The sequence below is a fragment of the Garra rufa genome, chromosome 11 (assembly GCF_049309525.1).
Source record: "Garra rufa chromosome 11, GarRuf1.0, whole genome shotgun sequence".
Lineage (NCBI taxonomy): Eukaryota > Metazoa > Chordata > Actinopteri > Cypriniformes > Cyprinidae > Garra > Garra rufa.
In genome coordinates this window covers 33,608,504-33,635,717 of record NC_133371.1, presented here as the reverse complement: position 1 = coordinate 33,635,717, position 27,214 = coordinate 33,608,504, and the positions used below count along the sequence as shown (strand labels likewise).

General features: G+C 39.9%; 1 protein-coding gene across 1 annotated transcript in view; it reads left to right on the top strand.

Annotated features, from left to right (window-relative positions):
• Window positions 1-27,214, top strand: part of itpr2 (inositol 1,4,5-trisphosphate receptor, type 2) — a 166,415-nt gene that overhangs the window by 19,293 nt on the left and 119,908 nt on the right. Inside the window, exons 3-6 of the mRNA XM_073850186.1 lie at window positions 9,579-9,662; window positions 11,906-12,138; window positions 13,515-13,653; window positions 18,823-19,028. Of these exons, the coding sequence (XP_073706287.1) occupies window positions 9,579-9,662; window positions 11,906-12,138; window positions 13,515-13,653; window positions 18,823-19,028 (662 nt within the window). The remainder of the gene's footprint in view (window positions 1-9,578; window positions 9,663-11,905; window positions 12,139-13,514; window positions 13,654-18,822; window positions 19,029-27,214) is intronic.

Genomic DNA, 27,214 nt, shown 5'->3' with positions numbered 1-27,214 from the left:
TTGCTGGTTTGTATTACGCAGTTTTTTTTTTTGCCTCACAAACTTAAACTCACATTTTTTCCCCTAAGAATTGTGGCTTTATATCATGCAATTCTTAGGAGGAAAAAATCTGATTTGTGATTTTTGTATTACACATTTCTGAGAAAAAAAGTCAGAATTGCAAGATGTAAACTCACAATTACGAGGAAAAGAAGTCAGAATTTTGACTCAACTTAAAAACTCACTTTTTTTCTCAGAATTGCAATTTTATATCTCACAATTCTGACTTTATAATATGCAATTGCTGATTTATATCATGCAATTCTGAGTTTGTATTATGCAGTTCTGAGAAAAAAGTCAGAATTGCAGGATGTAAACTCGCAATTGTGAGGAAAAGTCAGAATTTTTACTCATCTTAAAACTCACTTTTTTTTTCTCAGAATTGCAATTTTATACAGGGAGTGCAGAATTATTAGGCAAGTTGATATTGTCATTTTTTCCCCAAGCACATTTGAATAATTCCAAACCACATAAATCTTAATAACTACTATTCATTTTGTATTTAATTATTTATAATTGATATATAATTGTCCATGAAGGCTGGAAGTGAAAAACTCCTTATTTTCAGGTGTGCAGAATTATTAGGCACATTTTCTTTTACAGATAAAATGAGCCAAAAAAGAGATTTACCTCAGACTGAAAAGTCAAAAACTATTAAATGCCCATGAGAAGGATGCAATACTAATGCAATACTGCAATTTGCAAAGTTAAGGCATGACCACCGGACAGAAAAACGCTTGTTGCGTCTGCATTGTCAGAAAAAACAGGTGGAGGAGAAAAGATGCATGTTAATTGCAAAAAAAGTAAGAATTAATGTTAAGAATCAGATATGAAACCATCAGAAACCATTTAGTCTCCAGTGCCACCGTTTTCCAGAACTGCAACCTACCTTGAGTCTCCAGAAGTGCAATGTGTCAGGTTCTCAGAGACTTTGCTTGGGCAAAAAATCCTAAAAAATTACCCTCAATTAATAAGAATAACATTCTGAAGTATTGTCAAATACAAAGAGATGTTTTTTTTCTAGGCTTTATAGACAGATGAGTTGAGAGTGACTCTTGAAGGACCAGCACCACATCCTCTTGTAGCACTCTTTCAAAAATATATTTTCCAGAATCTGGCAGTAAGTTTTAAGAGTTTATTTTGGTCCCTCTCTGCAAGACAGACATTTCAGGATAGGAGATGGACTAAAACTGAAGTCCCAAAACTTACTGCCAGATTCTGGAGGATAAACTTGAAAGAGTGCTACAAGAGGATGTGGTGCTGGTCCTTCAAGAGTCACTCTCAACTCATCTGTCTATAAAGCCTAGAAAAAAAAACATCTCTATGTATTTGACAATACTTCAGAATGTTATTCTTATTAATTGAGTGTCATTTTTTAGGATTTTTTGCCCAAGCAAAGTCTCTGAGAACCTGACACATTGCACTTCTGGAGACTCAAGGTAGGTTGCAGTTCTGGAAAACGGTGGCGCTGGAGACTAAATGGTTCCTGATGGTTTCATATCTGATTCTTAACATTAATTCTTACTTTTTTTGCAATTAACATGCATCTTTTCTCCTCCACCTGTTTTTTCTGACAATGCAGATGCAACAAGCGTTTTTCTGTCCGGTGGTCATGCCTTAACTTTGCAAATTGCAGTATTGCATTAGTATTGCATCCTTCTCATGGGCATTTAATAGTTTTTGACTTTTCAGTCAGAGGTAAATCTCTTTTTTGGCTCATTTTATCTGTAAAAGAAAATGTGCCTAATAATTCTGCACACCTGAATATAAGGAGTTTTTCACTTCCAGCCTTCATGGACAATTATATAACAATTATAAATAATTAAATACAAAATGAATAGTAGTTATTAAGATTGATGTGGTTTGGAATTATTCAAATGTGCTTGGGAAAAAAATATGACAAGAATATCAACTTGCCTAATAATTCTGCACTCCCTGTATATATAATTATGTGTGACATTGTCTAGCGAATCCCAATACAGTAGCTATTGCATTTACACTATACACGTGATCACTACTACTCGTCACAACAGATCAGATAACATAACAATCATAAAGGAATTTACACTTGTCTTTTTAATATGTATGTGGACAACATTTACATACAGGTTTCATGTTTAATGGCAAGTGTTAAAGGAAACACTCAAATCAAATTCAGAGATGAGTTTGTGTGAAACAGCATTTACACTGATAGACTAATAACTAGAGCTGCCCACTAATAGTCGACGAGAAGATGCTTGGTCAACCATAATTTTATTAGTTGCTTAGTCGCAGAAAAGAAAAAGGACACGGGGGAAGTGGCGAATTCACCCAGTCCGTGACAGACAGATCGTTAATGGCTGGTCTGTGTGGTAATATTAGTACATCAGGCAGGACATCCAAGCGCTCACCTATAATTTAACAGCCTCAAATATGACTGAAAGATGTATGTAGTAGCAACTTTAATATTAACCTATAAAAATGTGGAAGCTGTCATTTCTGGTCATACAGATAAAAATAAAACATTTTTCAAATCTGTAAAGACTATGTTTATTTGTGTGCATTTACAATAACAACGAAATGTGCTTTAGTAAAATTATTTAAGCAAACAGGATGCACTTTCTGCCGTCTCAGTCTTTGTTAACTTAAAGTGTGAAACTTCGAAACTCTGCGAAATGTCTAATATTAAGTGAACCAATTCAAATAGAAAACAAATATTCTGAAATTATGTAAAGGTGTATCCACTACTATGGAGATGACAAGTCAGTGTCACCGACTTTGTCTCTTAAGCCGAAAACAAAGAAAGTGCTAGTTTATCAATAAATTATTAAAACGTTAATGCAGCCTCCTTGCTGTTTTTCTCTGACACATTCAGAATTTTTATATCTGCCAGTGCGCTGTGGCCTCTTTTTGTGCACTTGTGCGCTTTTGTGCGCTTATTAGGCTATTACGCAATTAAAGGCTCATTATTATAATTTATATGGTTTATTAATAAGCATGTGACTAATAGTCGACTAATGCTTAAAATGAACAACTACTAGTCGACCAGAAAAAACTTCAGTGGAAAGCAGTCCTACTAAAAACACTTTATCATGAGATGCTCGCTTATAAAAAACACAGTGCTTCATTCATTCTGTAACACAGAGCACTTGTACTTATTTAATTAAATCACTAACTTTGAGATTAGATGATCACAAAAAGCATATTGTGGTTCAATTTTATTTACAATTGATCATGCAGTCCTAATGAACAGTGTAAGATATGGAAAAAGATAACCCAGATTCTGTTAACCCAGAGTTTAAATTAAGGTGTGTACAGTTCTTACCCATAGCAGGGATCCACCACAATTGCTCTAGGGCGGTCACCATGTGCGATAAAGGAACGGTTTTGGCCATCTATTCCCATAGACTGCACACTCCGATTGTAATAATCTGTAAAATAAAGACGCTTGTGGATCCAGTCATAGGCCAGACCTTCAGGATCATACAGATCTAGTAGAAGGAAAGAAAGCAGGGTGCTCTTTAACATTGTTATTGGCTGGTTTCTGCTTATTCAATCTGAAAATATTAAAGCATTAGACTGTACCACTGGCTATGGTGATAGGTGGGCTAGTGCTGCTAGTGGCTATGATGTATCCTATTTTACTCCTGCCTAAACCCACATACTGGGTAAAGAACACTCTCTTCTCCTGGAAGTCAAACTCTGTGGCTAAAACGCCGTAGCCCATGGTAAAGGTGGGGAATGGGGCGCTGTGATCCTCTGGGTCCAGCTTCATGCTGTTCACAGTGTAATCCGTGGTGAAGATCAGGTACTCATCCAGGCCAAAGCCACATGATACTCCATTGCTGAGCAGAGAGCCATGGGCACAGGCGCATTTGGGCTGCTGCTGTTCAGGCATTGCAAAACAAAACTGTTGGCAGCGCCCATTGTCCTCTTGGCATGGATTGAAACCCACCAAGTTGGCAGAAGTGGGTTGAACATGGGAGTCAAACACTCTAACATCTGTCAGATACTCAATACCATCTCGGATCACCTCAGGTGTGTCTGTATTCCCAGGAGTCTTGCTGGCCTGGAAGAGTTTGCCCAGTTTGCGATCCACCCACAGCATGTAATTACCAAAGATGGCAACACTGTATGGTGCAGGGTAGCGACTACCATAGCGTACAATCTGCCGCTGAGAACCATCGGCTGCCATGCAGGAAATCATATCCAGTGTGTCATCAACCCAATACAGGAAGTCATTGGTGTAATCGACTGTTAACCCTCTGGGGGATGACAGGCTCTCAGAGGCAAGGATTGTTCGATTGGTACCATCCAAAAGAGCACTCTCAATCTTGGGTGACTGGCCAGCATCAGTCCAGAAGAGGAGACGCAATTTAGGGCTGACGGCAATATCTAGGGGACGATCCACTGAACTCTTCAGTAGGATTAGTCGAATGCTTGTGTTCATTCGTAACACCTCAATGTATGTTTGAGAGGTGTATGCATTAGTGAAGTACAAGTTTCCTGACATAAAAAAGAAAAGAATTAACCCAATATATAAACACATACTAGACACTTTTAAAGTATACACAATATACACATTAATTTACCTGCGATCCAATCTACTGCCAAGCCCTGAATCCTTCCGGTGCCTAACTGACTGATAACTGTAGAATAGCGTGAGCCGTCTGTCTTGGTCCTGTAAATGCCTCTATAGGATGAGTAGGTGCTGTTATCAATCCAGTACAGGAATCCAGAGGCGATGTGCATGTCGAGTCTGCTCATAACTGAGTAAGTTCCTACAGAATAAAAGCAGATAATGTTTTTAGTACACAATGCTACATCAAAGAAATAGCCTACTGTGTAGGTTTTCTTGCTTTCTCAGATGGGAGGCTAACACATTCTATTAGTTTAAATCTAGATTTACCCTAGATTTAGGTCTGAGGGTGTTTTGGGGCCCTGAAGAAGAAGTTTTGCAGAAGACTGCATTTCTAGGGGTGTCAATTATTGTGACCAACATGCATCAGAGAAAAACATGTATTTTATAATATGAGTTTTCTTTTATATTTAAATATTAGATTTTTAAAATATTGTACCTTCTATATATATATATATATATATATATATATATTTAAATATTATTTACATTTTTTTTTCGATTCTATTATAATTTACAAAACATGAAATGTATTCAAAATGTTTTCGTTGTCTCTTAAACTTTAAAATGTGTATGACAGTAAGATATAAATACCAAATCTACAAAAATATATAGTTTTTATATAGTTTTATAGACAGTTATTCATTGCCACTAAATATAGTAGTGTATATTTAAATATATTAAATATAAATCATTTTAAATTCATTCATTTTTCAATTGATTAATTATAAAAATACTATTAAATTACATTTTAAATTAAATTACTGTCTCTCTAACAAGGATTAAACTGTTTAGCATGTAACCAATACTCACTTGCTCCCACAGGAACCATGGCCTCAGAGTGGTCAGAGCTGTTGATGTGAAATCCTCTAATAAATTTAGCAGAGGAAACTACAGCATAAGACTCATACTGCTCACACTGAGACTCATCCTGGGATGGAATAAAACCTGTAGTGCATGCACATGTCTTTTTTCCATCAGGTTTTGGCAGACACAGGTGGGGACATCCTCCGTTGTTTGTACTGCAAGCATTGGTAGTACCAGCAGAGTCTAGATTTAAACAGAACATAATTATTATTTTTTTATTATTATTATTATTATTATATATAAATCTTGTAGATTACACTTTTGGCTGGTTTTAAATCAAATGTATTATTAGGGGTATTATCTTGTTTCTGAATAGAATTCTTGTTTCTGGTCAATCCTGCCAGAGGTCAAATAATTTTTAATGGCCGCTAATACCAGTGCAACTAATCTTGTATCACTCTATGGTCACTCTCTTTTTATCACAAGTTACCAGAGTACATAGATGTCATATTTTACATAAAATGAAGTGTTAACTGTAAAGCTTCACTCACTGTCTCTGGCATGCACTTTTACTGCCCGCACCCCTGCCATTCCGCTCCTCATCACCACCATGTCTGCTCCTGTGTTCTTGTCAACTCTCTCAATGACCTCATAGTCAAGGTCAGAGTAGTAAAGGTAGTTTTGGTAGACAGTGATGCCCCAGGGGTGAGATAGGCCACTCACAATGGTCACCCTGCTTGCACCATCCATAGTTCCACATTCAATCTGCCAATCACAGAGAAGTAACAAAGCCAGGAAAATAAAGCAAATGCATAATTAATAATTCCTACATGTGAGTTATGAGCAAGTGTACGTTTCTTACCATCCCACTCTGAGGAACACCCCAGTAGATTTTCCTGGCCTCTATGTCTGCAGCAATGAACTCAACATTGCCCAGGTTATTAGTGTAGAGGTTTCTGCGGTTTCCACCATCCATGTCTGCACTTGCCACCTTTGGTGGAACTCCACTGTCTGAACCTCTGTCTGTCCAGAACAGTGTCCTGCAAGGGTAAGTGGATGATGACAATACATTAATAACTAAAGAATTAGTGCAGGACAAATGAGTACTAATCACAAAAAGTGTGTACCCCCTGGCTGGATCAAGAGCTATTCCTATTGGCTCTCCAGCTCCCTCTGGTTTCCCTGTGTTTGTGATGATTGTCTTCCTGTAATGTTGAGATCCATCAACTCTAATGACCTTTTGGGAGAAGATGGGCAAAAAAAAAAAAAAAAAAAAAATTGATGATGAATTGATGAAACAATAATGAAATAACTTTATTCAATAAACTGATATATCATATATAGTTAAGAGTGTTAATGTGTGAATGAATTATGTTGTTTACCTCAATGGTCTTAACAGAGGGATTAGTGTAGTACATGATTCGTGTTATCCAATCAAAAGCGAGGCCAGAGGGGGAACCAATGATAGCAGCAGGTGCAAACTGAGTTCGATTAGCCCCATCTGTCTTACTTCTATAAATTGAGCCCTGGGGGAAAAAACATTAACTTTATCTTTCTGTATGTTTCTGTAATCTTGTCTTATTTTAAGTAATTTGTAACTATTAAAAGAGCTAATTGGAAGTAATATATTTAATAATAAAATGAAATATTTTGTCATAGTTAATTAAAAGTGTCTATTTACGAGTAATGTAATAAGTTAATTATAAAACAATGTTCTAAGATTTTGACTGATTTACTCACAGTGCCTTGCACCCAGTAGACAAACTGCTCTTGATCATCAAAATCAATATCTCGGCCTTGTGTGATGCCTGAAATTGTTGCCATGGCATTGTTGGATGTGTCATTGGGGTTGAGAGGAATTCCCATAATCACTGTATCTCTGACAACCATCAAGAATGGTGTGTCATCTATAAAAAATAATTATAACAGGATCATTAGGTCAAGTAAAAGGCCATAAGACCCCAAGTCCTCAACTGGCACGTTTTGTCAAGACTCTCACCTTTAGTACAAGTACGACCATCGCTGCCAAGGGTCCAGCCGGACTGGCAGTCACACCTGTAGTATCGTGGTCTTAAGTTTGATAGCAGACATAGCTGACTGCATGCATTGTTCTCACAGGGGTTAAGTGCTGTATGGGATCCAACAAACTATGTTAATCAACTAACAAAAAGCAGCCAGAAGTCTTTTCATTAATAACCTACGTGAAAGCCTAACCTGAAGGCTGCTTGACGGGGTGATCCATGACAATACCCATGCACTGGTACACACTGGTCAGAAGGGTGGTGATGTTTCCTCCATGAAATTTGTTAGTCCTCATAATTTGGCTAGTGTAGCGGTCACTCCAGTATATGCTGTCTTCAAAAATAGTTATGCCATGGGGTTGCCGAAGAACCTGCAGACACAGAGACGTTAAGAAGTAATGAGTAAAAAATTCAACATCAGATAGTTCATGCTGTGGCCTTATATTCATGTAAAATATAGGAATACATAGATATAAATGGTTACCATGTCACTTGCAAAGACTTGATGTCTGTTTTTGCCATCATAGTCACAGTAGTCAATATATTTCAGGTAGGCATCAACAAAGTATAGTCTTCTAGTTGTGTAATCCAGAGTAAGTCCATTGGGCCAGTATACCTTGCTAGTCACAATTGCTTTTCTTGCATATCCATCCATACTAGCACATTCTATTCGAGGGTTCTGACCCCAGTCTGACCAAAATATTAGATTGGTGCTGAGAAGAAAACAGAAGAAATTATAACTTTTTGATACAAGACCTTAAAAATCCTACACGATCTTAATTAATTCTAATTAATTTAAATAAACTTACTCATCCTCATGACATTCCAAACCCATAAAACCTTCTTAACACAAATTAAGATTTAAAATAAAATCTGAAAGATTTCTGGCCCTACGTTGAAAACATTGACAAAATTTATAAAGAGATCATAAAAGTAATCCATATGAATTAAGTGGTCTTCTGAAGACTTCTGAAGAGATGCGATCACTTTATATAATGAACTAATTTATTTAGGCTTGTACTCACAAATAAACATCAACATACATGCACAGAGTACATAAAATATGGTAAATGGAAGCTTAGATATGCTTGCTTGAGACACAAGAACCACTGACTTACAACTAATGAGGTTTGTTCTAGCACATCAATCGGTTGAGTATGATTGACCTTCTGTTTACCGCATTATATGCCATTTTTGTTAAACAAAAAATTAGCAAAAGTCTTTGGGGTTTGAAACTAAATGAGGATAAGTAAGTAATGACAGAAATTACATTTTTGGGTAAACTAATAACAGCAAAACTACAATTGCATTGTCTCTAAATAAAAACAAATCAGTACAAATGTCCAATATGCATACTAGTTGCGGGGGTCTAGAGCCAATCCGCGAGGGCTGGTAACATTTTTGGTAATCAAAATCTTCCGGAAACGGCCATCCAGAGTAGATACTTCAATGTTTTCCATGACGTAGTCTGTCCAGTAAATGTTTCTACCCACCCAATCCACTGCTATATCTTCAGGTACCACCAGGCCTGAAGAGAACACCTAACACACCAACATCATTAAATGAATTAGTCCCAAACTGTAGTTAATATATTCATAAAATTAAACACATGAGCAAGTTTAAGATAACTTCTTATTACTTACTTGTTTTTTGTCTGTGCCATTCTGGAATGAACTATAGATCATTTTCTGAGATGAATCACCCCAGTAGACTCTTTTATTGACATTATCAACATCTACAGCAACAATGCTCGAGCCACTGACAACAGGAACTATAAGTGGTGGCCTTAAATTGATGCGGTTAGCGACAATCTGGCTGCGTCTGGCCACCAGAAGTAAGGCATCACCTGGAGCTGGAGCAGATAACAGAATTCCTCATTTCAGGTTTTACTATGATTGTGTCCTTATAATACTTTACAAGACATAGTCTGTTTTAAAGCAGTATGGTTTGGGGTGTAAGTTGGAGCAGTGTAAACTAGCATTACAACCACTGGCCATGTCACTAAAAATGCAATTCAGCGACATGTTATACGTCAAAAAAGTCTTAGGCCAGTCATGTTTGATGTGTAAGTGATTGAGGTGTTTTCCTTACAGGTGGCTCTGCATGTACGTCCATCAGATTCCAGCTGGTAGCCATCTTGACAAGAGCATCGGAAGGAGCCACGCTCATTGAAGCAGGTTTGACTGCAGAAACCAGGGATCAGACATTCATTTATGTCATCACAGGTCTTTGAGTCGTTCAGCAGCTGGAATCCTGGTTCACAGGTACACTGAGCTCCAAATGGACCCTGAATACAACCATGACTGCAGCCTCCGTTATTCACCTGACAGTCATCTTCATCTAATTAAAGAAAATAGAAAGAAAGAAAGAAAGAAAGAAAGAAAGAAAGAAAGAAAGAAAGAAAGAAAGAAAGAAAGAAAAAGAAAAACAATCGTAAAAATTAATCAACATCAGATATTACAGTCTAAATTAGTTTTACCTAAACAACAGCAATACTTACTGCAGATGGGAGACTCATCAGCTCCGTTGGGGCAGTCTCTCTGACCATCACACACCTGAGCCTCTGTGATGCACACCTGGTCTGTGGGGCACAACCACTGACCTAATGGGCAGCTAAATGGTGGAGTGGGACAATTGGTTTCATCACTCATGTCCCTGCAATCATTATCACCATCGCATACCCAGCTCAGAGGCACACAGTTTCCATTAGCACAAAGGAACTGGAAAGAACTGCAGGTTCGGGGTGGGCAGCCATTGTGCTCATCTGAGCCGTCCTCACAGTCTGGATGGCCATCACATTCCCATGTTTTCGGAATGCAGAATCCATCAACCTGGCACTGGAACTCATTGTCATGGCACAGACCTGGCCCACGTGTGGCTGCACATGAAATACTAGTTATTAGACATTACATTAATTGATAATTAAAATTTCAAAAATAGATTACAAAATAGATTTAGTAGCTTTTATGCATATAAAAATTATGACATTTATGGCATAATCCCATGTTTTGTAATGAAAACTTTTAAGATATGTTAGATAAAGTAATAACAATTTTTTAACAATTTTTATTTATTTATTTTGATGTTTAATGTTTATCAATAGAAAATGACAAATAGCAGAAAGGTTTAAACTGTATTTAGATACTGTGAAATGTGTAAACTTTGTGGATCATTAATATTAATATTAATATAAATATTTGCTAAAATTTCAGACTGATTCACTTCCAAAAACCTCATTCTAAGCTGAAAAGAGGAAAAGAGCTGAAAGTGGACTTGATAGAACTTAATGAGGATTTCTAAAAAAATATAACTTACGACAGCCGCTCTCATCTGAGTGGTCCCTGCAGTCATAAACCCCATCACAGCGATAGTACATACTCACACACTGATCTCCACTGGCACATGCAAACTCATATGTTGCACAGGAGTACGCTACCCAAAACACACACAGCCATGTCACCCATCGTAATTAAAATCGTCATGAAACAAAGGTGTAGCTACAGATCTTTCCTTTAATATTGTGACGTACATTCAAAACTAACTAATTATTGACAGAAACGGGGGATGGGTTCTATGCATTGATTGTTGATCAGATTTTGAGACGCGGGCTTTGCTCTCAAAAGTAAATGCAGATAAACATGAGCAAGAATGGGGTTTAAGCTAATTAAATGACTGGAAAAGTCCTGTATACACCACCAAAGAATTGTGTCATTGTCTGTATACCAGTAACTAAAATTTAAATGAAATCACTAATTACCACAGTCCTTCTCATCAGATCCATCTAAACAGTCTTGGTCTCCATCACAAACATATGAGTTATATATACAACGGTGATCTGGACACAAGAAGTAGCCAGGCTGGCAGGTGGTGATAGTGGAATCTGAAAGAAGACAGAAAGAAGAAGAGTGGTTACAATAAACTACATTATGTCACATTTGTGTAGATGGGCTGCACTAGGGGTGAGCTTCTGGGACTTTAAACGGTTTTATCTAACTGTCTTTGCCAGTAAGCATTTCTGCATATTCACTGAACCTTGTTCATGTATTTTTAAAATCACTCTAAAATCTTTAGTACTTACTGCACTGTCTCTCATCAGAACCATCGACACAGTCTTTGAAGGCATCGCACACCCATGCATTTGGGATGCAGTTACCGTTAGGGCAAGCGAATTGGCTAGATGAGCAGGTGGTTGGAACACGTGTGGGGCAGTTATCCTCATCGGTCCCATCACCACAGTCATTATGCCCATCACAGCGCCAACTAGCAGGGATGCACTGCTTGTTCCCACAAGTGAAGGCATATGGAGAGCAGGTTGTACCTGATTAAAAAGTTGAGAGGAAATATTCATAGACATATCTAGATGGTCTTTAGATGGTGCTCAAGCACACTCACATGTACATACACACCTGGATCTGTACAGTTGGCTTCATCTGTCTTGTCGGCACAGTCATTCACACCATCACAGCGGAAAGAATCTGGCACACAGCGGCCCCCGTCGCAGGGAAAGGCATAATCTCCACAGTTATCATCTGGTGGAGGCTCAGTATCATCCTTCACACAGTCCCTCTGGTTCTCCTGCAGCTTCATGCCATAGGGACATCCACACACACGGCTGGACGCAGGCGTAGGGAAACAGAAGTGGCTGCAGCGGCCGTTTGGAATCAGATTGCATTTGCTTTTGAACACTGTACACAGCAGTGAAATTACAATAGTTAATTATCACTTACTGGAACAAATAGTACCTTACATAATCTAACAAGTACAAGAGTCAATTACATGTCCTATTTATTCATTTATTCAAAAATAAATAAAAGAGCAATTTTTCTTTCTACTCACAGTTCTGGAGATCAGCTGAATAGGCCTTAACGTTCATTATGCCCGAGATGCCTTTTCTTAGGATTATATTTTCCCCACCATCTCTCTTCCTCATTCGAAAAACAGAATTCGTCCTCCAGTCTGACACGAACAGATGATCTAACAAACATGGTGGAGGCAGATCAGTCAGTGAAAAAATAAATAAAAAAAACAAATATTAAAATTGATTTAAGTCTGTAGTTTAACATACTGTAATCTCAACATCAGTGTCATAATGGTCATGTGAAGAATGTAGAAATATAGTGCCAACCTGTGTGTATTGTAAGTGAGAAAGGATGAGTGATTTGTCCGATACTGGTGAAGGCCTGTCGATCTAGCCCATCAGTGCTAACATGCTCAATCCGGTCGAGCTGCGCATCAACCCAATACAGCCTATCCATCCTATTGAGCACAAAAATAAGCTTTTTTTGTTCAAAGTGATATTTGTGTGAGAATCAAAGCAGAATGAAAAGTGAATAAACATCTCATTTATAAACAGAACTCATATTTATTGTAAGAAAATCTTCTTACAAGTAGTCCACGGCAAGTCCATTAGGCCAGCCTAGTGTTGTGTTGATTAGCGGAATAGCATTGCTTCCATCTGTGTATGCTCTGGTGATTACAGCTGGACGGTACCAATCAGACCAGAAGAGGTATCTAAGAGTGCAAAATAGAGCTGTCCAGTAAGTTCCATAAAAAAACATTGAATAAAATCACACACAAACAAATCTAAAGTCTCAAATCTACAGAAGAGCTATTTTCTTTTTGTATTTGCAAGACTTGCTACAGCTCAAAACTTTATTCTGGATGATGTATTCTTGCCCATGATGTTTCATACCCAGCACTGGGGTGCACTGCAATACCACGGGGGTATTTCAAGTTTTGAACAATGTCTCGTCTTGATCCATCTGTTACTTTAAAAGCGGAAATAGTGCGATAGGTACTGGATGTCCAGAAGAGGATATTAGAAGTCCAATCATATGCCATTGACTCCACAGAGCCCACTCTGTAACCTGTCAGGATCTCGTGATCTGAGATATAACAACAGAAGCATGTTGAAAAACATTCTGTATTTTACCACACTGTATTTTGTAAGAAAACAGTGTTGTGTTTTCCACTTACTGGTGCCATTGATGGGTGATTTGTAAATAAGTTGTCGCATTCGGTCATTGTAGAACACATTCTCTACTGATCCATCATACTCCACCCCAGAACCAGAGAAGGACTGGGCCATGCCAGCAAGCGGCAGAGTGACATCCTCCTGGGACGAAACATTAAGAGGAATCCCCCTGACTGCTCGTGCACCAGCCACCAGTAAGTAATCTCTAATCTCTGAAAGAAAAATGCATGTTTGGTTCAGAGGATCTGGTATTGCTGAAACTGAAAATCAAGCCTGTAAAACTTTTTTAAATAATACAAAAAAACTCTCTCATCTCAGTATCCCATATATACTGTATGACCATCTAATTCAACAACAGTAAGGTTGATAATTTGGCAGGCAGGCTGTCTCACTTACTAAAGCAAGTGTGACGATCATCCTGGAGGTCGTATCCTAAACGACACTTGCAGCGGTAACCTAGCCCGTCGTTGTCAGTACGGTGACTCAGAAGGCAGATTTGCTGACAACCACCATTGTGTCTGCCACATGGGTTTTTCACTGTAGTCATTAAAAGGCAAATAATTATGTATACCTAATGTTGCAAAGTGTTGGACTTGTTCAGTATTTGGTATTATCAACAGTAAACCTTGTCTCACCAAAGGGCTGAAGAGCTGGATCGGAAATTACAATTTGTCCAGGTCTGTTAGTAGAGCGGTACAGAAAAGTTGAGTCACTGCCATTGAAGCGGTTGGTCCGAATTACACCCATCTTGACCCAGTCTGTGAAAAAGGCATGGTTCTCGAATACCGAAATCCCGAATGGATGGGGGACCTGATGACCTCCATTCAACACCATTTTCCTAGTGACACATTTGGTAACACATATAAATTCAGCATTCAGTTTTCTTAAAAAAAAAGAAAGAAAAAAAACATTACATCAGTGGTTCTCAACCTTTTGGTCTTAAAATCCACCCACTGTCCATACCAATATTTGAAGGCCTCATGCAATTACTAGATATGATTTTTAAAGTTTTTTTTTACGTGATAAAATATATTAGATCTTAACTAAAATGTTTTATAAAATGTAATATAAAAATGTGATTTCATTATTTATATGACTTACAGGCCTGTAATCCACATCTAATATATCTGTTTTTCTGGACAGTGGGAAACCTGGGGTCTCACATATAATGATATGCATTTAATGATCCTTAATGTGACTGTATGAAAATTTCTGAAATGTTTTAACAAACAATTTATATGCCTCCTGTTGGGCTCCAGACCCATGACTGAGAACCACTGACTTACATGTTCCCGAAAGGTTTCAAATGGTGATTTGCAGAGTACAATACCTGTCCAAGCCACTATATGTAACAGTTTCAACCAGGTTAAAATGGCTATCTGCCCAGTAAACCCTCTTGGTGACCAAATCCAAGGTGATTCCAGTAGGAGAACCTAGTCTGGTCTTAACTAGCTCAAACCGGTTACTGCCATCCATAAATGCACGCTCCAATTTAACATCATCTGAGTTATAGCCAGAGTCTGTGAAGAACATGTATCTGTAGGAGGTAGGTTACAACAACCAGACTATAAGTAGATGAGTTCAATATTATTTTACAAAATAATAAATCAAATCCACAAACACACTGTACTTACCCCACTGTTGGGTCCAGAGCAAGCCCATGAGGAGTCACCAAGTTTTCTGCGATCAGCGTGACACGGTTTCCCCCATCATAATCACATGCTTCAATTCTCTCCACATTTTCCTCAACAAAGTACAACTTAAAGTTGATCCAGTCCACAGCCAGATTCTGGGCATTGTGCACTGCCTCAGACAGTACCTCCATCTTATCAGTACCGTCAAACTTTATAGAATAAACCTAAAAAAAATACATACATATGGTTCATTTTATATACATATATAAATAGTTTTCAAATGTACAATGTAATTTCACACTATAAACCATTAAACACCTTCTGAGAAGTGGTGTCTGTCCAAAAGATTCTTTGAGTGTGCCAGTTGTAACCGACACCCACAGCGTAACCTTTACCATTTGAATGGACTAGAAGTCTAACAAACCGCCCATGTATATCTGCTATCTTAATATCACGGCCATCTGTGAAGATCAGCTGTGGTAAACCCTCTGTAAGAAACAAAAAGACAAGGGACAATACAATGTATAGTACAAATCTATGTACTATATACATTATCAGTCAAAAGTTTGGACACACTTCCCTATTAAAGAGATATATATATATATTTTTTAAATGATAGGCACAACAAAACCAATTATATTTTTATCTGCATTATAAAATATAGTGGTTCTCATCTGCTGAAGCCATCTGGGCCATCTGTATGGCAGGCAGCAGTGAAAAAAACATGAGTAAATCCAAATTACGGAATGCAACGAACAAGATAATTGTGCATTTTGTACAGCAAAATGTAATAATATTATATAAAATTGTACTTGTATACCTTCTCCTTATTACTTATTAGCAAATAACAACTAAATTGTCCCCAATGTGGGTCGATGATGGTTTTAATGCAATTCATAGTACTTTGAATTTGAATACAAAAAACACCTGAACCAAATCAATATAATTTAATTGATGTTCAACAAATAAAAAAATATATATAATACAGAGAAACAATTGATAAAGCTTGGCTTATAGAATATCAAGTCCCTTTCTACGAAAGCACTTTTTGTAAATGATATGATCACTGATCATAACCTAGATGTGCTCCGTTTGACAGAAACCTGGCTAAAACCAGACGATTACATTATTTTAAGTCCACCCCTCAAGATTACTGTTATAAACATGAACCGCGTCTAAAAGGTAAAGGGGATAGGTGTTTCTACTATTTATAGCAATATTCTCAATGTCTCTCAGAGAACGGGCTTCAAATATAACTTGTTTGAAGTAATGGTGCTTCTTATAGCATTATCCAGAGAAACAAGTGCTAATGATAAATGCCCCATTACGTTTGTACTGGCTACTGTATACAGGCCACCAGGGCACCATACAGACTTTATTAAAGAATTTGCTGATTTTCTATCCGAGTTGGTGTTGGCCGCAGATAAAGTCTTAATAGTGGGTGATTTTAACATCCATGCTGATAATGAAAAAGATGCATTAGGATTTAAACTCCTCGCTCCCCTAAGAAACCTGATGACCAAGTCGTGCTTACCCACTGACCTTCCTTCAATGGGGTCATGGTTTGCAGAGATGGCGGCAACATAGATCTTAAGGGTGGAGGGAGACAGCCTACGCTCCAACCCTTGCTGCAAAAAGGTGAGCACGACTCCGATCGGGCATCTTCGGGGGTCCTCATTTCGAGAGAAAGCCCATTCGACGAACAGGTTCCACTTCAAGGCGTAAGCATGTCTCGTGGATACAGCTCTCCCCGAAGTGATGGTGTCTACCACTCCTTGGGGTAGATCACCTAGAACCTCCGCGTCCCGTCCAGGGACCAGACATGCAGTTTCCAGAGGTCTGGTGCCACAGAGTGCCCCGTCTCTGAGTCAGTAGATCCTTCCTCAGAGGAATCCGCCAGGGAGGGGCTGTCACGAGGAGCATTAGTTCTGGAAACCAGGTCCGTGTGGGCCAGTAGGGTGCTACTAGCAGGACCTGCTCCTCGTCCTCCCTGACCTTGCACAGTGTCTGTGAGAGAAGGCTCACTGGGGGAAACGCATATTTGCGCAGACCCTGCGGCCAGCTGCATGCCAGGGCGTCCGTGCCAAGAGTACCCTCGGTCAGGGAGTAAAACAACTGGCAGTGGGACGTCTCCGGAGAAGCAAACAGGTCTACCCGAGCTTCCCCGAAACGTCTCCAAATCAGCTGGACCGTCTGGGGATGGAGTCTCCACTCTCCGGGAAGCACAGCTCGTGAGAGCTCGTTGGCTGCACGGTTGAGCAAACCCGGAATATGAATGGCACGAAGCGACCTCAGATACTTCTGACTCCAGAGGAGGAGAGAACGGGCGAGCTGCGAAATGCGACGGGAGCGTAGACCACCAGCACGTATTTGCCTTGAAGGCGCCCTTTGAGACGGTTCAAGGCAAGGCGTACTGCTAGCAGCTCTAGGCAGTTGATGTACCAGTGAAGCTGAGGGCCTGTCCAAACCCCCGACACTGCCTGCCTGTTGTACGTGGCCCCCCAGCCGGTGGTGGAGGTATCCATGTGTACCACAGCATGCCTGGAGACCTGTTCTAAGGGTACTCCCGCCCGAAGAAAAGCTAGGTCTGACCACGGGGTGAAGGTTTGGCGACAGGCCGAGGTTACTTTGACCCGGTGAGTGCCGCGCTGCCACGCTCTCCTCGGGCCATAAAGCCAGTGCTGAAGTGGTCTCATATGGAGCAGACCAAGCGGTGTAACTGCTGCAGCAGCTGCCATATGCCCCAGGAGCCTCTGAAATTGTTTCAGTAGGACCACTTTCCTGCACTTGAACATATTCAAGCAGTTCAGCACCGACTGAGCACGCTCTTGTGTGAGGCGAGCTGTTTGGTTGACCGAGTCCAGTTCCACACTGAGAAAAGAGATCCCCTGCGTAGGAGAGAGTTTGCTCTTTTCCCAGTTGACCCGAAGGCCCAAGTGGGCGAGGTGTGCCAACACCAGGTCCCTGTGCATAACTGATCTCGAGTCTGTGCTAGTATCAGCCAGTCATTGAGGTAGTTGAGGATACGATTGCAAACCGCAGGAATGGCCTGTGGCGCGGAAGGATCGAAACATGGACCACCATTGTGGACATCGCACGACCCAGAGACCGCGCGGTCACCTTCGGCACTCGTAGCGCGAGGTCCATCACGAGACGAAGTTCTCGTAGAACTTCTGGGTCGTGCCCACCCTCGTACAGGTCCTTCAGTGCCTGGGCCTGATGGACCTGTAACAATGCCATAGCATGTAAGGCAGAAGTAGCAGCCCCACAGATCTGCCGATCAGAGCCGTCGAGTGCCTACAGGCCCGGGAGGGGAGCAACGGGTTGCCCCGCCAAGTGGAAGCTGCGCCAGGACACAATTGCACCGCCACTGCACGCTCCACCGGCGGGACAGCCGTGTACCCCCGCGCTGATCCGCCATCAAGGGTGGTGAGGGAGGATGTGCCACTGGAACGGTTTCTGGCAGTGAAAGGTGCCCTCCACGTCCCAGTGAGCTCGTCATGCACCTCCGGGAAGAAAGGCACTGGGGTGGGATGCTGAGAACCAGCGCGGGCCACCCCAAGATACCAATCGTCTAGCCGAGAAGGGTCGGGACGTGATGGAGGGTTCCATTCAAGCCCTACCTTCTCGGCAGCCCAGGCAAGCATAGCCATCATCTCAGGGTCGGTATCCGGCACCGCTGACCGCCCAGTGGACGGTAGCGATCCGGAATCATCCTCCCCCGAGAAGTCTGGCTCACCCCCGATGCCGCGATCGACATCTGGTCGTCAGGGGGAGCCCCAAAAGTAATGAGTGGTACCCCACGAGGAGGTCCAGCACATCCTTCTGGAAGCTCCACTGGAAGCGGAGTGTCGGTGGAAGGGGGAACCCCCGACGGATTATCCACCGGGAAATTCCCCACCGTCACCGTCACACCAGTCAGCCCCCTGCCAGAGGTAGAGTCTCCCCGGAGTTTGCCGGGGGGAATGGTAGATCTGGGCAGAGGAACTGGCACCCTGCCCCTTTGAGGGAAGCGGAGTCTGGTCCGCAACTCCCTGATGGACATGCCGCCGCAAAGACGGCATGACTCATCCACGAACGCCACCTGAGTGTGCTCAATGCCCAGACACGTCAGACAGCGATCGTGACCATCACCTGGCGCCAGGTAACGACCGCATCCAGAAACGCACGGGTGAAACGGCATTTTGCTCTTTAAAATGTCTCGTCTTTAAAAAGACGTTCACCCGTGGCACTCTTTTAGGAAACTGCTCTATGTGCTGAAGCGCACAGGGGAGATGGCCGCTTGCGACACAGAAGGCGGGTAGTGCAGTCCTTAACTGTGTGCTTTTCCCCCCACAGATGACCACCACTGCTGACACGCCGTGCCGCCAACACAGCAGAGGAGAGTGTTCAAAGTTTGTATTTCTTGATGCTCGTCCGTCTTGAGGATCGGCCCCGAGGCGAAAAGCTGTCTATGCATTCAGGGTTCTTACACCTTTTCCAAAGTAAAATTCAAGCACTTTTCAAGCACTTTCAAGGTGCATTTTCAAGATTTTCCAGCACTGTGGTAAATTACATATTCACATACATGAGTTCTTAATTTTAAATTAGATGTTATTGTGCTATTAAAAAACAACTGTCTAGATTGCATATAACATTGCCCCATATAAATAGTCAACATTCAGTATACAAATTGTATAATTTAAAATATATAATTAATATAATTTACTGAGTATCTGTAGTATTTAAAAAAATAAAATTTAAAGGCTTTTAAAGACCTGCAAAAATAAAAGTAATACTGTATGAGTGGAGTAGGGCAATGTCTATGGTAACATTAATGACTGGTATAAAATGACTGTAAAAAAAATATGATAAACTAAAATTCTAAAACTTGAAAACTTTCTAAAACTTGAAGGATTTTCACAAATACGTTTCACATTTCAGCCTAAAAGTACTAAAAGGTAGTCAAAAAGACACTATAAAATTAATAATAAAACTTAACTGGCCCAAATGAAAAAAAGACCATTTTTTAAACATTGACAATATTTTTGATTGACATTTAGACTCCTATCTGATTTTCTATTCACAAATGTGACCCTGGACCACAAAACCAGTCTTAAGTCGCTGGGGTATATTTGTAGCAATAGCCAAAAATACATTGTATGGGTCAAAATTATTGATTTTTCTTTTATGTCAAAAATCGTTAGGAAATTAAGTAAAGATCATATTCCATGAAGATTTTTTGTAAAATTCCTACTGTAAACCTATCAAAATGTAATTTTTGATTAGTAATATGCATTGTTAAGAACTTAATTTGGACAACTTTAAAGGTGATTTTCTCAGTATTTTGATTTTTTGCACCCTTAGATTTCAGATTTTCAAATAGATGTATCTCGGCCAAATATTGTCCTATCCTAACAAACCATACATCAATTGAAAGCTTATTTATTGAGCTTTCATATGATGTATACATCTCAGTTTTGTAAAATTTAACCTTATGACTGGTTTTGTGGTCCAGGGTCACAAATATCAAGGTATTTTTTTCACTATTTACAGTGTATCTGCAGAAGTTTATAATATCAATTTAAGGCAATTTAAGACCCTTTTTAAGAGCTGTACAAGTAAAATGAACACCGTAGTGGGGTTGAACAATGTACAGTAACATATTAAGCCATAAAATGACATGATTTATAATTTAGATTTTCACAAAAACAAAACATATTATACAATGGCATTTCAGCATTTATATTTTTAAAATGGTATAATTTATTTTATAAAACGGTTAGTTCCATTCCTCAATTCTGATTGGTCAGCAGCTGTGTCGTATTCATGATACGGCACGGCTATGACCGCTTCACTCAACGGTTTTGTGTATCATTGAACCCCCTTAGCAACCACCCTTAGCAACGTAAACACAGCTGCAGCAGTTAGGGACTACTTTTTACAGCGGAAGGCAGTTAATGATTTTACTTTATGAAAACGTACAACTTAATATATATAAATTAATATATATTTTTGATTTTAATATTTTTATTGTGTGGTAACCGTTTTATAAAAGCAATAAGGTACTTGAGGCCGTGCTGTATCATGAATAAATCACGGCTGAAGGGGTTGCAGGCACTCCGCTTCGCGTCGTGCCTAACAACGCCCTTCAGCCGTGATTTATTCATGATACAGCACGGCCTCTCGTACCTTATTGCTTAAATATTTATTTAAAACATAAATATTGCTGTCTTAATTGTTTAGATTTTTAGAAAGCACATAACCTTTTTTACATTTACAACTCTTATGTGTTTGCTGCATAAAAACATGGGTCAATATTTGTAATAATCTTACTAAACAGCTGAATATTCGCAAATTCATTCCCTGTCACGAGAGGGCGCTTTAGGAGCGCTGAAATATTACGGTTTCCTCAGTAACGGCTGTATACGAAGCAGCATTAACGCTGTTTTATCAGGCATGAAAGGAAAATGCCAATGACACGTTTCTGAGGACAGTCGGTTCCCTTCAGATGCATTCATATAAAGACATCCGTGCTGCGCTTTGACTTTGAAACGTGCAGCGTGTATGTTTATTCAATGACATCATTGCCTTTTGAAGTCCTAGCCCTATCGCGATTCTCGTATATCCGTCCCTAACTCTTAAACGTATAATTAAGCCTTTTCTTATACTATTTAATACATTTAAAACTTTTTATGGCCTTAACTTTGATACAGCTAAATTGATGAGTTTGTAAGGACCCGCACGAGCCCTCTACTTTAAGATAGTCCAGTGAAACATTTTGGTAGCCCGACTGGAAAACACAATAGCCCCGGGACATCGGGCTGGCATTTTTGCGATCCCCAAATTCTCGTTTTAAACATAATTCTTATTTGTCGTTTTCAAGCCATCGAGGACTGATGCAACAACCTCCTGATAACTGGCATGTTTTATCTACCGCAAGAAAGACCGGCGGATCACACTACAGCCTCACGTGCACACTCGAGCGGAGCTGTTTTTTTCTTTTCTTTCTTTTACATATTATAAGCATAACAAAAAAATAACTATTTAGTATGAAAGCGAATTAATATGAAACCGATGCAACTGCATATTCAAGCACTTTCAAGCACTTCATCCAAAATCCAAGCATTTTTCAAACCTTGAAAACACTACATTAAAATTCAAGCATTTTCAAGGAATTCAAGCACCCGTACGAACCCTGAATGCATTGCACCTGCTGCTTATTTATGCTCACGCTGTGATCAGCGACAGCTGGATGCAATCATGCATGCCAATGTGCATTGGCTCGTTTAGTTTACACACAAAGAGGATTGGTCTCTCTAAGCGATATCCCAATTCGTCGGCCTCCGACGTGACGTCGAGAGACTGACTGAGAGGGAACTAGAGGTTTTTCGTACTGCTTGGCGTGAATGTAACTTATCTTATAGAAAAGCATTAAAAACTGCCAGATCGGATTACTTTTCGTCTCTCTTAGAAGAAAACAAACATAACCCTAGGCATTTGTTCAATACCATGGTTAAATTAACGAAAAATATAGCAGCAACAGGTGCAGACATTTCCCAACAGCACAGCAGTAATGACTTTATGAAGTACTTTACCTCCAAGATAGACACTATTAGAGATAAAATTGTAACCATACAGCCGCCTGCTACAGTATCGCATCAGATAATGCACTGTGTATCTCCTGAGGAACAATTCCACTCATTCTCTATTATAGGAGAGGAAGAATTGTATAAACTTGTTAAATCATCTAAACCCACAACATGTATGTTAGACCCTATTCCATCTAATCTACTAAAGGAGGTACTTCCAGAAGTCATAGATCCTCTTATAAATATTATTAATTCGTCATTATCATTAGGATATGTCCCCAAAACCTTCAAACTGGCTGTTATTAAGCCAATCATTAAAAAAACACAACTTGACCCCACTGAATTAATTAATTACAGACCAATTTCGAATCTCCCTTTTCTGTCAAAGATACTAGAAAAGGTAGTATCCTCACAATTATGCTCCTTCTTAGAGAAAAATGGTATCTGTGAGGATTTCCAGTCAGGTTTTAGACTGTATCATAGCACTGAGACTGCTCTTATTAGAGTTACAAATGACCTGCTCTTGTCAACCGATCGTGGTTGCATCTCTCTATTAGTGCTACTGGATCTTAGAGCTGCATTTGATACTATTGACCACAACATTCTTTTAAATAGACTTGAAAATTATGTAGGCATTAATGGTAGTGCACTGGCATGGTTCAAATCGTACTTATCTGACCGTCATCAGTTTGTGGCAATAAATGAAGAGGTATCATTTAAATTGCAAGTGCAGTATGGAGTACCTCAAGGCTCAGTACTAGGGCCATTACTTTTTACGCTGTACATGTTACCCTTGGGAGATATCATCAGGAAACATGGTGTAAGCTTTGTTACGCTGATACTCAGCTCTATATTTCTTCACGGGCCAACGACACATACCAATTTGAAAAACTAACAGAATGCATAGCTGATATGAAACAATGGATGGCGAATAACTTCTTACTATTAAATTCTGAAAAAACAGAGGTGTTAATTATTGGACCTAAAACCTCCACAAGTAATAACCTAAAACACAGTCTAATACTAGATGGCTGCTCTGTAAATTCGTCGTCATCAGTTAGGAACCTAGGTGTCCTATTCGATAGCAATCTCTCCTTTGAAAGCCACATTCCTAGCATTTGCAAAACCGCATTTTTTCATCTTAAAAATATATCGAAATTACGGCCTATGCTGTCTATGTCAAATGCCGAAACATAAATTCATGCGTTCATTACCTCAAGGGTAGATTATTGTAATGCTTTATTGGGTGGTTGTTCTGCACGCTTAAAAAACAAACTCCACCTGGTCCAAAATGCAGCAGCAAGAGTTCTGACTAGAACCAGAAAGTATGACCATATTAGCCCAGTTCTGTCAACACTGCACTGGCTCCCTATTAAACATTGTATAGATTTAAAAAATATTGCTAATTACTTAAAAAGCCCTCAATGGTTTAGCTCCTCAGTACTCGAGCGAGCTCCTATCGCATTATAGTCCCTCACGTCCGCTGCGTTCTCAAAATTCTGGCAATTTGATAATACCTAGAATATCAAAATCAACTGCCGGTGGCAGATCATTTTCTTATCTAGCGCCTAAACTCTGGAACAATCTACCTAACACTGTTCGGGAGGCAGACACACTCTGTCAGTTTAAATCTAGATTAAAGACACATCTCTTTAACCTGGCTTACACATAAAAGCATTAACACATTCAAATCCATTAAAGGATTGTTAGACTGCATTAATTATAACACCTGATGTACCCATTGCATTTACGCTAATATTAGTCTGTTTCATTCTTATTCCGAGGTCACCGTAGCCACCAGACCCAGCCTGTATCCAGATCAGATGGTCACTGCAGTCCCCCGGATCCAGTCCGTACCCAGCTTAGATCATGGATCACCACCTGGAGATGACTTCAATAGCCCTAAATGTCAACCAGATGAGCTCCAGAGATGGATCATCAATAAAGACCTCGCCAACCTAGACGGCTGTCGGCACTACACCACAGGAACCTGATGAGTTCTCTACAATCGGACATTGGTACAAACTGCTGGTTTTGTCTGGCCAAGGGAGAACTCGTCCCCCGACTGAGCCTGGTTTCTCCCAAGGTTTTTTTTCTCCATTTCTGTCACCTGTGGAGTTTTGGTTCCTTGCCGTTGTCGCCTCTGGCCTGCTTAGTTGGGGACACTTTCCAGCGATATCGTATACTATTTGAACTGAACTGGATAATGATATCACTGAATTTATTGATGAACTGCCTTTAACTGAAAATTGATTGTTTACAATAATGCATTACTTACACACTATTGTGCTGTTTAAATGCTGTGCAGTTGCTTTGACACAATCTGTATTGTCAAAAGCGCTATACAAATAAAGGTGACTTGACTTGACTTTGGGAAGTGCTGCTGTGATCCTGTACTAAAATATTGAACTCAAACATTTTAAGGCCCTAAAATAGATTAAAATTAAATGGACAAATAACACTCATTATGCACATTTAGAACATTAAAGCATTTCTGGTTTTCACTCACCTGAAATATTGGCCTTGCAGACATGACCCTGCTCCAGAAAGTATCCATCAGCACAGCTGCAATGATGTGTGCCTGGGCGATCCTCACAGAAATGATCACAGATACCCCAGATTTTACAGTCATCATAGTCTGAGGATAAACCATGGGTCAAATACATGGGTCAATGACATAACATGTGTAGGAATCTTGGGCGAACAACGTACAAAACAGAAATGGCCATATTCCAAAGAAACAAAAGGACCCTCTTTCTTAGCCACAATAATTGACACATGACCATCACATGACGATCACCAGACGCTAATTGTATGGACCGCTTTGTCGAGATCTGCGTCTTACGCATCCTGAGAGGAAAAACGCTCTTTGTCTCAGAGCATCCAAGGCACATGATCCGTCCAGCGTGATTCACATGATTTTTCGGATTTCCTGTCCCCCTCCCCTCTGACATTCCGAATCCAATGCAGTGTCTCAATTGAGTACACTGCAGAGACAATCTTTAAGAAACAATCAGCTTATCAACAGTATCATATGTTTTCGTTTATATGCTCGATGTGTTTTATGTGATCATTGGAGTTTAATCTATGCATTATATGCCTTTAGAAAAGGAAGTTGTCAAATGTATTAGCATGCAAGCGATATACTATTGATATGGGATGAATGATCTTGGCGATTGTAGTTTGTCTGAATGAACGAGAAAATTATATTGTTTTGACTTTATGCATTGAAATAGTTTATTGAAGTTAATAACAAAAGTTGCAGAGAAATCCATATCCTAATAAGTTACGTACCAGAAGGAATTACAGGACGAAAAGGGGGTGGCGAGACCCGCCCCTTTAGCAATGCCATTGGATCCCAGCATCATGGGACGTGCCCTAGCGGCCCGTTTAAAACTTCGTGTTCCTAACAGAACTCATGGCGAACTCAGCGAACTCAGCTCTCGTCTCACACCTGTCGCCTCTTGTGGTTTGAGTGCTTTTTCCATCTGCACTCGACCAAGCATGCGACGGTGCCATCAAAACTCTACAGAACTGAAGCTTCGTGACTGCCGAACTTTTCCAAGTCTCGCAACGCCGACTCAAAAGAACTTCCAGCGCATCAACCTGCGCAACCCGGCAACCGAAGCTCCTCCTGGCAAACAGCCCACTCCTCATGAATATGTTTCTCAGAAGACGTCATCAAGAAGCAGCCTATCAGCAAAGCCGGGGTTCCCTTCTGCTAAAGACAAGCCCGTGGAACTCTGCTTGAACCGAACGCAAGTAACAAGATCTCTCTTTACTTAGCTGAAACTGGTGCAAAATATTCCTTAAGTAGTTAAAAGCTAAGTCTCTGCTTTTGTGATTTTCTAAGGTTGCGATCTAAGAACTAGTTAAGATACTAGAACATTTGGGGTTCTCTTCAACTCAGTAATTTCTCATCCCCGGAACTGTATGAGTGTGTGTGTGTGTGTGTGTGTGTGTGTGTGTGTGTGTGTGTGTGTGTGTGTGTGTGTGTGTGTGTGTGTGTGTGTGTGTGTGTGTGTGTGTGTGTGCTTGTGTTTTAGTAGTTTAGTTTTGTGTCTTAGAGTAGTCAATAAATCATTGTTTCATTAAAAGAAGTGTCTTGAATTTTATGTTCACAAAGTTCTATCTGTGTTTAGATCAAGCTACCTCAGCTTTAAAATTGCCCAACGTAATATTTTGGTTTATTTGTGATCTGGGCCAGGATCATAATATAAACCTTTTGAGTTGATACAGTATACTGAATTGACCACTTTGCTGGACGAATGGTCAAGAAGTGTAATCTATTAACTCTGAATCAATTTAATCAAGTTTCGAATCTTTCGATTCGACTCATTATTTGAATCATTATAAATTTGAGCTAATTAATTCCCTACAGATGGTGGAGAATTATAAGGCAAACACATCTAACTATTGGAACATAAAACAAGTCATTCTATATGGTATTTTGTTCTATTTTTTCCGGTAGAAATAGTTCAAAGACAGAGAAACAGTTTATTGTGTACTGTATGCTTTATTGTGGCTGCCAGTCTGGAATGAATGAAAGC